This window comes from Pipra filicauda, unplaced genomic scaffold, assembly GCF_003945595.2.
Source record: "Pipra filicauda isolate LSUMZ 115617 unplaced genomic scaffold, ASM394559v2 scaffold331_size1881853_pilon, whole genome shotgun sequence".
In the NCBI taxonomy this organism is placed as follows: Eukaryota; Metazoa; Chordata; class Aves; order Passeriformes; family Pipridae; genus Pipra; species Pipra filicauda.
The window spans coordinates 851,196-864,332 of NW_024104456.1; the positions used below are offsets into that span (position 1 = coordinate 851,196).

Sequence of the window (13,137 nt, forward strand, 5' to 3'; positions counted from 1 at the left end):
TTTCAAGGGACTATTTGTTCTCATAAATGTTTAGACTTAAAAAATAAGAAAAATTTCTAACTTGATAGATTCTTTATTGCAGTGGTAAAAACCTATATAGTTTAAAGTATTTGTACTACTCATTCGAATGTGGCCAGACCTACTTTTTAGCACAGACCTACTTCAAGTGCATTGAGAACACATTTATGTAAACAGAAGAGGGTATAATGTCAAGCATAAGAGCAACAGTCTCAAAAACATTAGAAGTGAATAAAATTAGCCCAGTTACCTTTCCGTCTGACCAAAAGTGCAAGCTCTCTTGTGTGAGATTCTCTGCTGGCTTTTATGAACATGACCACCTGGTCATGTGTGTGCTCTGAGATATCTCGGCCATTAATTAATACTATCTGATCACCTTCATTCAGCTTTGGAATGCATTTATCAGCCTGTTTCAAGACCAAAGAAACACATTAATGTCATTGCATCTAGTTGTGTAAGTAGGAACACATCAGGATATTAAGTTCATCATGTAAGCAAAGTCTTCACAGTTCTCCTGACAAGATTTCATCTTTTGTATCAGAAATTCTATCAAAGGATTCAGATCTAAAGGTGTTTTTCGCGCTTCAAAGCCTCCCAATGAAGATAAGAAACAGTTCAAACAGCATATCGATAGCTATAAAAGGAATTCATGTTAATCAAACAGCCACCATCAGATTGCTCTTGAAGATCAGGCTCCAAGCCTCAACAGCCACTGAATTTCTGGAAAAAGTGTTTTGGGCACATAAGATAACAATTTCAGTTTTGATGCAGTAAATACTGAGAAGTTCAAATATGATTTTCATGAACATAATTTAAATAACATGACATTGCCTAGGCACGTACTTTTTAAAATTCAAAGAAATCCATACACATTTCGTATTTCTGTTATTTAGCAGATTCTTGTTTGGTGGATATTAAAGGATATCTACAAATAGAGAACATTCTTCCTCTCTTCATTTACTGAAAGTTTTAACAGGAAGATGCAGGCAAGTACTCAAACTATGATGCTCAAATCTTCTGCATTTGTGAAAAATTCTTTTGCTACCTGTGCTGCAGGGAACACTAAAACAAGGTTTTCCCCATCTCAGATGAAAACTTACATTATGTATGGTCTTGGATACCACAATTTAGATTAACTGCTGAACTCCAGGGCTTGTTTGGCTTTTTTTCTGCCACATTTCTTAGTATGTTTAGCTCTAAGTTCAGCAAAAAGCCATTCAAGCTATGGTCAGAATATGATGATGATGGTACTAATATGATTAAGGACTAGAGCATCATTAGCATGAGGGAAGACTAAAGAGCTGGGAGTGTTTAGCCTAGAGGAGAAAAGCCTCAGAGAGATCTTGTCAATATACTTAAATACTTGAAGGGGAAGGCACAGAGAAATTGAAGTCAGGCTCTCAGTGGTGCCCAGTGACAAGATCAGAGGCAACGGGCTCGAAATGAAATACAGGAGGCTACATCTGAGCATCAGGAAACACTTTTTTACTCTGAGGGTGACTGAGCACTGGAGCAGGTTGCCCAGAGACACTGTGGAATCTCTCACTTCGGAGTATTCAAAAGCCATCTGGGATACAGTCCTGGGCAACTGACTCTAGATGAACCTCAAGCAGAGGGGGTGGGACAAGATGACCTCCAGGTCCCTTCCAATCTTCTGTCATTCTCTAATATGAATGTGCAGGATTCTACAATCTTTGAGTGTTAAGTATTGTAACAACTTTTTTTCATTGCTATCCAAATTTTTATTTTGTCTAGGAAGTGCCCAGCAACACAAGAGTGATATATAAACACTCATTCATACAACAAATGAAATGAAGACATAGACCTTTACTGTTATTCTCTATTCATAGTTCTTCCTTGTTTTTCCTTAATGCCAGCACAGGTTCCCTGAATTTTATTCATCCAATATCGTTACCCCTGCCAAACAACCATCACCAACCCCCTGAGTGGGAAGAAGACATTAAAATTAGATTATATCTGAATTATGCCTTGCACTGATGGCTCCTAACATACGTTTGTCAATGATGTACTATATTACCAACCAAAATTAGGAAGAAGTGGAAAGGAGAAGTGATAATGAAAAGAAAAACAACAAGAAAAATGCAGAATAAAAAAAAAATAGAGGCGAGGATGTGAAGAAGAAAATAAATTGGGAGCCACTTGTGCCGGAGTATAAAGTAAAAGGAAAGAAAACTTAAGACCTGTCTTAGTGCCACAAAACAGACAAAGAAGAAGAGAAAGAAGCAAGAGAAAAGAAAGATGTATGCAAGAGGAAAATATCCCAAGCATAAAAGTTGCTTAAAAATTCAAAGAAGGAAGAGTTTCCCCCAACTTTTCCATAGAATTAAGGAAAGAAAATAATGAAGGTGAGGGAAGATTGACAATGATTCATAACAAACAAACAGAAAAAGAATGGGAATTAAGAACAGCTATGGTGTTCTTCAACACTGATTTAACGAGGTATTCATAGCTCCCCAAGAATATCCTTGCCATGTGTAAAATTTAGAAAAGGCAAGACTGAAGAATGTAACTATGAATGACTGAATAATTTAATAACTCTCAAATATTACTGAGATATTAGTTATTCTCTCTGAAATATAAATATTTGAAAAGATAGCAAATATAAAGGCTGCATCCAGTCAGTCTAGTAGAGTCAAGAAGTCAACAAGAACATGGAGAAAATGGTTTCTAGTCTCCTATATTTGTCTATAATTAAGATTTCTTGGTTGGCTGGTGACTATTACTCTTTATTACAGATAGAGATTAATATCTTTGCTGAAACAAACTTTGTTAATCATGCGATATGTTAATGCCTCAGCTCTTTTATGTGAATCATCTGACTATAAAATACAAGATGTATATAAAATACATCTTGAATGAGAATTAATTCCTTCTACGCAAGCATAATTTGTAGATTTTTCAGATACTAAGCTTTTCCACACAATTAATTATGTCAAAGGCTTCCTGTCCTATTGACACATCCAATGCTGCATTTTATGCTAATCACCTTGTTATTGCTTAAAGAAGCATGAAATCTTTTTCAATTGAAAGCTTTATTAAATAAAACCATAATGATGTCTTTAGCACCTTAGGACATAAATACTATTTGTGAAAAAAAACCCACAAAACAGTATAAGGCTTTAATTAAAACAAACAAAAACTCAACAGCTGCAATAAGTGGTTGTTCCTTAGCTATAATGTGCTCTCACAACACTTTTGACACTGCTCTGTCCTACAGTTTTCCCAGCATACTAGAATGCTGCTTTATTAGCGGGGAATTTTTAGAAGAATTTTAGGATGTGTAAAGAAAAATATCGTCTTATTTTTGGTGAGTAGATTCGTTTCCTCTCCTCTACAAAAAATACACATATTTTTGTAGAAAAATGGAAAAAAATTATCTAAAAGCCTGAGAAATAATCTTAGCAAATAATACTAACAAACAGCATCTGTGAGGGCAATTTTCAGGGTAATGAGTGAATCTAGATCAAGTTAAAATAGCAGCAATGAAGAAAAGACATCACTGAGCTAAAATAATGTAAAATTGCATACCATAGACTGTTTAATTTGAACTTTCAAATATCAGCTACATTTCTTTAAACAATAAAGAGCAGGTGAAATTTCATTTATGGTAAACAATATAATCAATGTTAATACTGCTTTGTTCTGAAAATAAGTATTTTTTTTCCTCTTGTGATAACGACATGATTTCTATAGCACTGTTATGGAGTATATTACATTGGGTAACCGATTCCAATTTTTTCTGTGATCCTGACAATTTACTCAGTTGCTTACTAGGCTAGAGGTCTAATTAGTCACTTGCCACCAGTGGCAGACACTTAAATGAAGTGTGCAAGTTAGAAACGCGTTCCTTTTCCAATCCAAGAGAGAAAAAAAAAAAGATCAATACTTTCCAGAAGACAATCTGAATCTGCCAAAGGAAATGACTGCCTCTGGAGAAACATCTTTCATTCTCTGACTGTGGAATGAGTCTGCTTCCCTTATTTAATTTCAGTATCTCAAATCACCCTTAAAAAGTTTGCTAGGTTGACCATGAAATGTTTTAAGGACTGTTTTATTTTCACTTTGTAGATTTAAGTTATAATTATAATTTTCTACTAATTTTTTATTCAAATAATTACTATAGTTTATAAATGACTGCATAAGTCAAGTCACAAATCATAAATGTGACAAAAACAACCTCTCGAGCAATCTGTTTTAGCTTGATTTGCATCGTGACATTTAGATATCAGTCCTGCGACTCCTTATTAAATTTCAAAAAGAGTCTACAAGAGTATATATCATATTTTTAGGATTAAGTCAGCAATATCAAGTCTGCACTAAAATTATTTTATGAGAGTTGGAAATACAGTTTGGAAAAAGGGGAATGAAAAAATTTGAGATAACAAATGTCCCTACAAATTTATGTACTAATTATTAAGAAAAAAAGTTAAAAAGATGATATGTTACTACTATTATTTCACAATTCAACAGAAGAATCCAATGACTCTATTGATTCTTATAAACATTTAACTTAGTCCATAAACATTTCCATGAGCAAAAATCTATGGCAAAATAGAAACAAAGCAAACATACTCTGCTCCCTCTCCCCTGCCAGATATCCTTCCAGCCTATAAATATTTTTAGCACTGAGGATTTCCTCAGCCTATTGTGGTTTGCCTAGTAAATAACAGCAGTTTTCCCCCCCCAAGTACTTGTCCTCTCCTGACCACCCACAAAATTATTTTAACCACGGCATCCTTTGTCAAGGAGTTTCACAAGTCTACAATCTTATGCATCAAGAACTGCTTCACTAAACATGAATAACATGACTTTTGCAAACTTAATTTGATAGCCCACAGTTCTGCTGGAATTCCCTGTTCTCAGTGCTCCCAATCTTACAGATCTCTACTACATCTCTCTCAAACTAGCTTTTTTTTCTAGGCTGCAGGGGCCCAAATTATTTATTTCTTCAGTGAATGCTGTTCCCTATCTCAAATCCTTGCCCCTCATCAAGCATTTTCCAGTTCCAGATGCACTTTTTGAGATGACAAGAGGACACAAATATGCTTTCTACTTGTCTTGTTTGGGTAACAATTCTAGATCCTTTAATCTGTGGTTTAAGAAACCGCTGGTCAAACCAACTCCTAAAGAGAACAGCTCAGCTGTTATCTCACACTAGTTATGGGTATCCAAATTACTGTTTGTATAGACCTCTGAGAGGGGAGGGAGTAATAAAGGAAGGAGTAAAAGCCTTACAAATTTACTTACAGGTGATCCTGGAGTTATTCTTGATACTACTAGTGGCATTTTTTGATCTACTCCACCCTAAGGGAATGTGAAGTAAATAACAACCATAAATATATCATTAAGCATAAGCAACATTTAAAACAAGTAATCAATTATTTTTGTTTCTATATAGGTAGGGTTAGTAGGACTGAATTTTCATCACTAAATGGGGGACTAAGGGGTGGGTTGTGGTGTCTTTATATTTACCAGTTTCCAGTAGACTAGATCCAGCGTCTTTGGCCATATATTTTAGTGAGCAATAAACAGATAAAATGCAACATTTATTGTAACCCTGTCCATCAAACAAGCCTAATTCAACACTTGAACTGGCAAGGTGGACAGCCATCTTAGGTGTTGTGATGAACGTGCAAGGAACATGGTAGGATCAAAGTGCCAGACAACTGTACTCCCTTATTCTCTTCACATGACATTTGATCACTGCTGCACCAGTAAATGCCTGAGATGAAAAGATCAAACTCTGCCCTGCTAATTTACACTACTCTGCTTAAATGGAATTTCAGTGAGGGAATGTAAAACATTTACAATAGTCAGTTATTAATAGTAATTTCCATTTTCTTCAGAAATTAATTTTCAACTTTCCTATAGGATTTACAATAGATATATTAAATTGAATAGCACAAACTATTTAAATTGTTTTACAATACAGAGGTCCAATTTTTCAAATGTTCATGCCTTAAATAAGGCTTTCAAGTTCATATTTAAGCAGCCAAATAGGCAGTCTGCTTTGGAAATGTGCCATGCCCATAGTATATGCAACTGCAAACCAGAGAACTAGTAGTGGTTTATTTTTCTAAGTGTTGTTTTAGCATTTAAGGATTAGGCTGTCACTTCTAAAGACACGAGAAATTCCTGCAGAATATACCGTTTTCTCCAAATCATTACATTAAAAAAACCCAAAAAAGTAAACTCAAACCATTATATTTAAAAAGTATTTAAAAATATGTAAAAGACTGCTTGTTTACCTTTAGATTAAATCCAAACTTTCCATCTTCATCTGGTATGATACGCACCAAAAGTAAATCTCCTTCAGTTAGGTCATTCTGTAATACATAGAAAAAACCCACAGATTTTCTAATTTTTAAAAGAAAATAGCAGCAAAATAGGGAATAGTGCATCCAAATTTAGATGTGCTGAACAAAAACACTCTATGTAAATCCACCTTTAAAATAAGAAAAAGGTATGGTTGTAGAATATACCTATGGTAGTAATCTTTTAAATTGTAAAAATAGCAACATACCTCACAGCAAACATTCTCTGGTTGCTCTGTACTAACACCGCTACTCTCACCTTAGTTTGATAACTCCTATTACATTTTCAATATGTTGTCACCAAAATGTTAAGTGTAACCCATGAGTAAAATTGATTCTGCTCTAAGAACTATGAGGTAACTACTTTTCCCCTGATTTTTCTCCTGTAAATGGGTGCATTTTTATTTTCTGCAACAGAACCACAAAGCAGATGGATTAAAAGGTGTCAGCAGCTAATGGACAGGTAGGTTAGGAAGTTCTTCAGAACACCTCTGGAACAGGCTGGAGACAGGACAAAAGTGATCCACTACCATAACATTAGTGGGGAGCAGCTGCTTTCCAGTCAGTTCAGAATTCAAATGATCTTTAGCCATCCTTAACACACGCCTGGGATAAGGCAGAGATGTTCCTGCTATTCAGACATATAGCAACTTGAGTTATCTGATCTTTCTCCTCGGAGGAAATAAGATTTAATCACGTGAGTATTCCTATTCCACTAGGAACTTCCCCTGCAGATGCTTCTAGAATATTGGACACTTTGGAAATCAATGAAGTTGGCAAGCTTGTCAATCATTCTGTATGCACAACCTTGGATAAATTTGAGTAGTAAGACAAGATCTATTCTTATTAGTGCACAAAATATGCTCATCCTAATATATAAACCACAACTTTTGTTCATTCTTAAGCTACATTTCAAAGTTACACTCACTACTAGTTTTAATTTCAAAAGCACACAATTGAACATACCTTATCGCAGTAGTACTGACCGGAATCTTCTGTTGAGCTACTTTTTGTAACATTGTCATATGTTTCTAAGAACTGTTTATCCACCCCTTCCAAAGGGTAAGAGCCAGAAATGTTGCCAACTCCATTGGGAGACTGAGCCAAGGCTTTAGGTGAGATATGGGTCAGAGAACTTCGCGCTGGACTGTTATCCAATACATTCCTTTATTTAAAAAGGATAAATATTACAAAAGATATTGTTATTCAGATTTTTAAATTAAATAGTAAAACATACAAATGTACTGCCCAGTTAAAAAAGCAAGACAACTTTATACTTAGATTTAACACCACTTCTTGAGGTTCAGGGAAACAGGATTGAAGTGTGATTTAAGCCTATCATTTGATCAGTGGACATCCAGAAGAATGGACAAAGCAAAACTAGAGTAGTAAAACCACTTTTAGCAAAATATTTTGATGTTAGCACTGAAAGGTACTGTTGCAGTGCTATAGTAAATCATGGTAACACATAAAGAGAGCTGAACTGCAAGTGAAAGGCACCACAGTTGCCAACTCTACCCATGAAAAATCTTTTGCTCTGATTCTACTCTCATTCCTGAAAAGTAACTTTTTTTTTGTTTTGTTTCTTTTTGCAATTCCTCCTTCTTATGAGTGCCATCTCAAACTTATCCCTGTGGGAGAAGGCAATTTGCAGAAAAGCTGTGGTAAATTGTCAGAGAAATAGGAAGTGAAGTGACAATGAAAGATTTAATTACAGTTAATATATTGTGTTACTGAGTAGTTACAACCACGTAGAACAAACCAGAATTAAATTAGGGTGCAGATCTGGCATTGAAGAACCTTAACATTCAAGGATAACTGAAGTCACTAATATAAACACTCAAATCTGAGAATTGGCCAAGTTGCCTGATGGTGCTCCAGGACCTTTCAAACATTCATTTAGCTACATTCTCTCTTATGAAAAGGATGAAATGCAGACCATTAATAAAACCAAACCTCTCCCTTAATTGGATCAAACTCATACAGAATAACTGCTCCTTCTTGATAAATCCTATCTACTGTGAAAATATCTGTCCTGGGGAAAGCTTAGGTATAGCACCATCAAATTCTGACAGTATTAAAGTAGCAGAAGTATATGCTGGTAAACCCTGGCATTAAAATTTGTAAATTCAAACATTTACTTCTGCTTTGGTACTAGAGCTTTTTTTGGTACATGAGCTTTTTTGAACCATTTCCAGCAGCCATTGCTAGCTGTCAATAAAGAAGTAATACTACACTAGAGAAGAATGTACCTTAGGATTTTAACAGACAGGACTTGCATTACAGTGAACTTTGATAATGCAAACACTTATTTTTCAGCTTAGGAAAATGTGATTGCAACAAATGTAAACGTTCTGAAAGATGCCATCAAGCAAACATATTCTTGCTTCTGATTATGTGCACTTGGCAATGGGAATGAGGTGTTTTGTGCAACATTTGCAGATTTTTCAGTTATTACAGAAAATATGTTTTCAATGTTTGGGAAATCTTATCTATTTGTTGCTGTCCATAATTTCAGAATACTTTGAAGTAGTGAACTATAATGACACTTCAAGGAATCATACTGTCAAAATGATGTTTTTATCTGATAGCTCCCAGGACATTTCACGATTCCTTCGAGGTCTGCATTAAGCAGAGGAACATTATATATGTAAATACAATCTAATAGGTTTTCCGGAACATAGTAATTGTTAAAAAACCATTTCACTTAGAAGTTGAAATTACAGATCATAACAATTTTTCAATGTAGAAAAAAAAATAACATCAGGAAAATATTACAATATATTTCAGTTAATGTCATCTGGCACTATATAAAGAGTCACTAGATAAAATTACCAGTGAATTTTTGCATCATTTAAGTTTTGCAACAGTTTTTAACCAACTTTTTTGTTAACAGTGATTAGGTATCTATTAGAACTTAAGACTTTCCACATCCTAACCCCAAAATATATTTTTTCCCCACAAATCTTTACAATCTTCCTTGGTTTATACATATGTTTATTTGTGTCTTTTGACCATACAAGATCACTACCTTGAAAAATCACTTGAAGTTATGTATTTCACTATTAGTCCTAAAGTTAGAGATTCTATAGTAGAAAGTTTAAAGAAAACTCACTTTGGTGATTCTTGTTCAGATGACCTGTTAAAAACAACAGAAAACTAACATTAAATGATTACAAGTTAAATCTTCAAGAAAACAAAAACTAAGTTCAATTAAAAAAAAAAAAGCCAAAAGTTATGCTCATAGTAAATTAAAGACTACTTAACCCTGTGCTGAATGTCTGAATCAGATAACTATGGTATTTATGAAACACTCAACAAAAATCCCAGGGCAGTTCTAACCACTCACTCGTGCTTCTGGCACAAGCCCAACTACAGGTAACACACATCTGCTACCACAACTTGAACTATGCAGGAGTTTACAGGGGCAATTATTTAGCCAGACACACCATGTCATTTTAGAAAGCTTTAGATGTAGATCACAATGACTACAGACATCACTGACAGTATTTTGCAAAATGCCAAAACACGGAAAGTTCTTTACATTTAGGTAACCAGAAACGAGCATAGGAGACTTCAGAAGCATGACATTTCTAATGGTCATTCTCATGATGTGAGAGCAGAGCAAGTGTTTACAGAGAACTTTAAGACAAAGCATAACAAAAGCAGAAGTGGTTACATCAAATGAGGACGATCTAGAATGGAAATCAAAATTTGCAGTACATAGCATTTTTCCAATGCATTCAATTATGTTCATCAGAAATCACCTGAAACAGTGAGCTAAATGTTACTACATCAATTAAAACAATAACTGTAATACTAAGGCAAATTTTAATGTAAAATTTACCAAAAAGGTGCTTGCAAAGCAAAGTAAGTTTAAGGCGGATGGGACAGCTTTACAAATTCAATTAAGCAGTGACTAAAAAGCCTGGAGTGGTCTAAGTCCATACTGGAAAAATACAAATATGAAGTAGTTCAGTTGGAATGTAGAATTGCTGATTGTCAAGTAATTGGAGGCAGTTCACAGTATACAGTTAAAATTTCAAATATCATTCCCTAAAACATCCTCAATACTAAGAATTATGTACTATGATTCATCAAAACTGCAGGTAAAATAGCAACAGCATCAGTCTATTTAGGTTTCCTTATATGTAATTGGACAACATGAAGAAATTCTTCCTTGAGAGGCAGAGATTGTAAAACTTGATCCCCACAGACTTTGTAGATGTTTGGGTTCTATATACTTTTAATATTTTTAAAACATTAACTTCTTCCTTTTTTATTGCAGTCATACCCGACTTCTGACTCCACTGATATCCACCCCCACTTTCCCACAAATACCTCTGGCTCTCTTTGTCCACAATTGCCAGAGAATTTTTACCCCCTAAATATATGCAGATCCTATGGGAATGTGTACTCACTTGCTCCCTGACCAGCCCATATCTACATGGGACAACCACTGAACTTGTACTGAGAGGAGAATGTCAGCTTAAGGTTTTGGTTCCCCCCCCCCCCGTCTAGTCACTGACTTTCACTAATCTTGCAGAAAACTTTGCACCTTTGAAAATTTGGCTCCTACACTACATTTGACCGCATTGTCCAAATGTTCTGAAGCGGGAACAGAGGCAGACAGGCAGTGCTAGGACATAAGCCTTCTTTCCTTAGGAAGTTATGCTAAAAATAAAGAAACATTGTATTTATTTGCATTTAAGCTAACAGATTTTTTGATGAGGCAAAGAACAATGAAACTGTACATCTTTTCTACATTTTGCCACAGTAGAGATACACCTCTATTACCAAATTCTGTGCAGAATTCAAGTTGTCATAAGTTAACTCTTTAAAGGGCCTTCATGAAAAATTTACATGCATAAAATTGTGATGCAAATAGATACAATGTCCCAATTTTAAGATATTATCTCCCCTCTTTCTTCCCAATAGAAAGAGGCAATTTGAGAAAAAAATTATTATACCATGTATAAGTGTACAGTAAATTTTCCATTATCTCAGTAATAGCTTTGGAGGCTTAAATGTGAGATATAAATTCTTAGTACTATTTGATGATGATTTATCTGTTAAATTATTACACTTTAATTCAAACATACTAGCTCTAAATGAGTTACTGAAAACTCTGTAACCTTTTGAAATGGGAAGAAACGTAACTAAATATTTGACTGAGAAAGTGACCAAACTCGAAGTCTAGAAGAATTTATCACAGACAATGCAGCTGCATCTTCCTAAAGTCCTTAGTAGGTCAGCATGCTAGAGCTGCAGAATTTTGCACCACAACAGAGTTAAATAGTATTTCTAGCATGTAATTACTCACAAATATAATAAAATACCTTGAACATGAATACCTAGATGATATTTTCTGGCTACACAGTATTACACATTTTACTGACCTATCTTCCTCATTTCACAACATATGACAAGGACTTAATTTTAAGTCAATGAAAGACAACACTCACCAGACCAGCCACTCAACTTTTTCATTGAGAAAGAGAGCCCTTCTTTGCAAGGAGATTAAGCTTTCCATTGGTGCAGCTAACAAGCAAACACTTCAAAATTGCAGGTAATTTCTCTTTCACACTTCACAATATATCTAAAACTATGTCATTTCAATCTTACACTCGCTATGGATTGCTCTGTTGATAATGACCTTTGTACTAAAACTGTTTCCCTGAGAAGTCTAACTCTCCTCTTCTGTCAGAAGGATAGAAAGGTCTTAAGGAAAGACCCCTCCCCCCCATTTTGGTGTGACCTACCAGTGAATTCTGCTATTCTGAGAACTGAGGATGACAAACTACAGCAGAATAAAACCCCAAGAGAAAAGGGACAAGTGAAACAATAGCACTGTAGCAAAACTCTCCTTTTACAAACAACTGAAGGAAACATCTGTAGGTTTTGCCCTTGTGCTGTTCTTGAAGTTCTTAAAGCTTCTTTTATTGTAACACCTGGAGGGCTGGGGACATTGAGTGTGCCAGCACTTCAGTTACCACTTTTTGGAGTACTTACCATTAAACCTGGGATTATTATTCATAAGCAAAACAAGTGGAAGATATTTTCAGAAACACTTTTCTACTGTCTTTTAGAGAAGTTTATGCACAGAATATTCAGCATTTCTGTGAAAGACTGTAAGAAGGTGACACAAGTTCTTTGTGCTGCATATATAAGAGTACCATTACAGAAAAACTTGAGGACGTACACGAGTTTTTCAGTGATTTTCTAGAAGTTCCAAACATTCACATTTGTAAACTGCTGCCATCACCACTAAAGGGATACTTTGTTACTCTGCATTGCCACTATTGACCATATTCAGTTTACTGACTTGCTATGAAAGTTTCACGTATTCTGATACACAGTAACTGCTTGGATTGCTGCAACATTTGCCTCATCACAGATTTGTAATTCAACTTCAAAACTTTTCATCTGGATGCAAAATGTAGCTTTTTGAACTGGCACGGAAAGTGTAGTGTATTTGAATAAGGATATATATTTAAAAAGAGACGTTTACATCTAACCAAAATATACCTATGTACAATTTTTTGTGTATATTTGAGTGGGAAAGCACATAAAACTTAGTCTATTAATAGTAGCCTTAAAATCCTAATTTAAAACTAATTGAAATATTCTCAGATCCACCATCTAGTTTTAGGATATATTCCTTAAGAAAGGTTGGAGTATACAAACGAGGACAACGAACTTTTGTGAAATGCAATAGATTTTCTAAGAACAAAGAAATTATCATATCTGTATATGATTAAGAATGAAGGATAAATAACAGTTT

General features: G+C 34.8%; 1 protein-coding gene across 1 annotated transcript in view; it reads right to left on the reverse strand.

Moving 5' to 3' along the window:
* The window catches only part of PTPN3 (protein tyrosine phosphatase non-receptor type 3), a 115,994-nt gene that overhangs the window by 18,834 nt on the left and 84,023 nt on the right, over nucleotides 1-13,137 (reverse strand). Inside the window, exons 15-19 of the mRNA XM_027715750.2 lie at nucleotides 9,469-9,492; nucleotides 7,320-7,518; nucleotides 6,288-6,365; nucleotides 5,287-5,343; nucleotides 269-425 (exon numbers count right to left, since the gene is read on the reverse strand). Coding sequence (XP_027571551.1) covers nucleotides 269-425; nucleotides 5,287-5,343; nucleotides 6,288-6,365; nucleotides 7,320-7,518; nucleotides 9,469-9,492 — 515 coding nt within the window. The remainder of the gene's footprint in view (nucleotides 1-268; nucleotides 426-5,286; nucleotides 5,344-6,287; nucleotides 6,366-7,319; nucleotides 7,519-9,468; nucleotides 9,493-13,137) is intronic.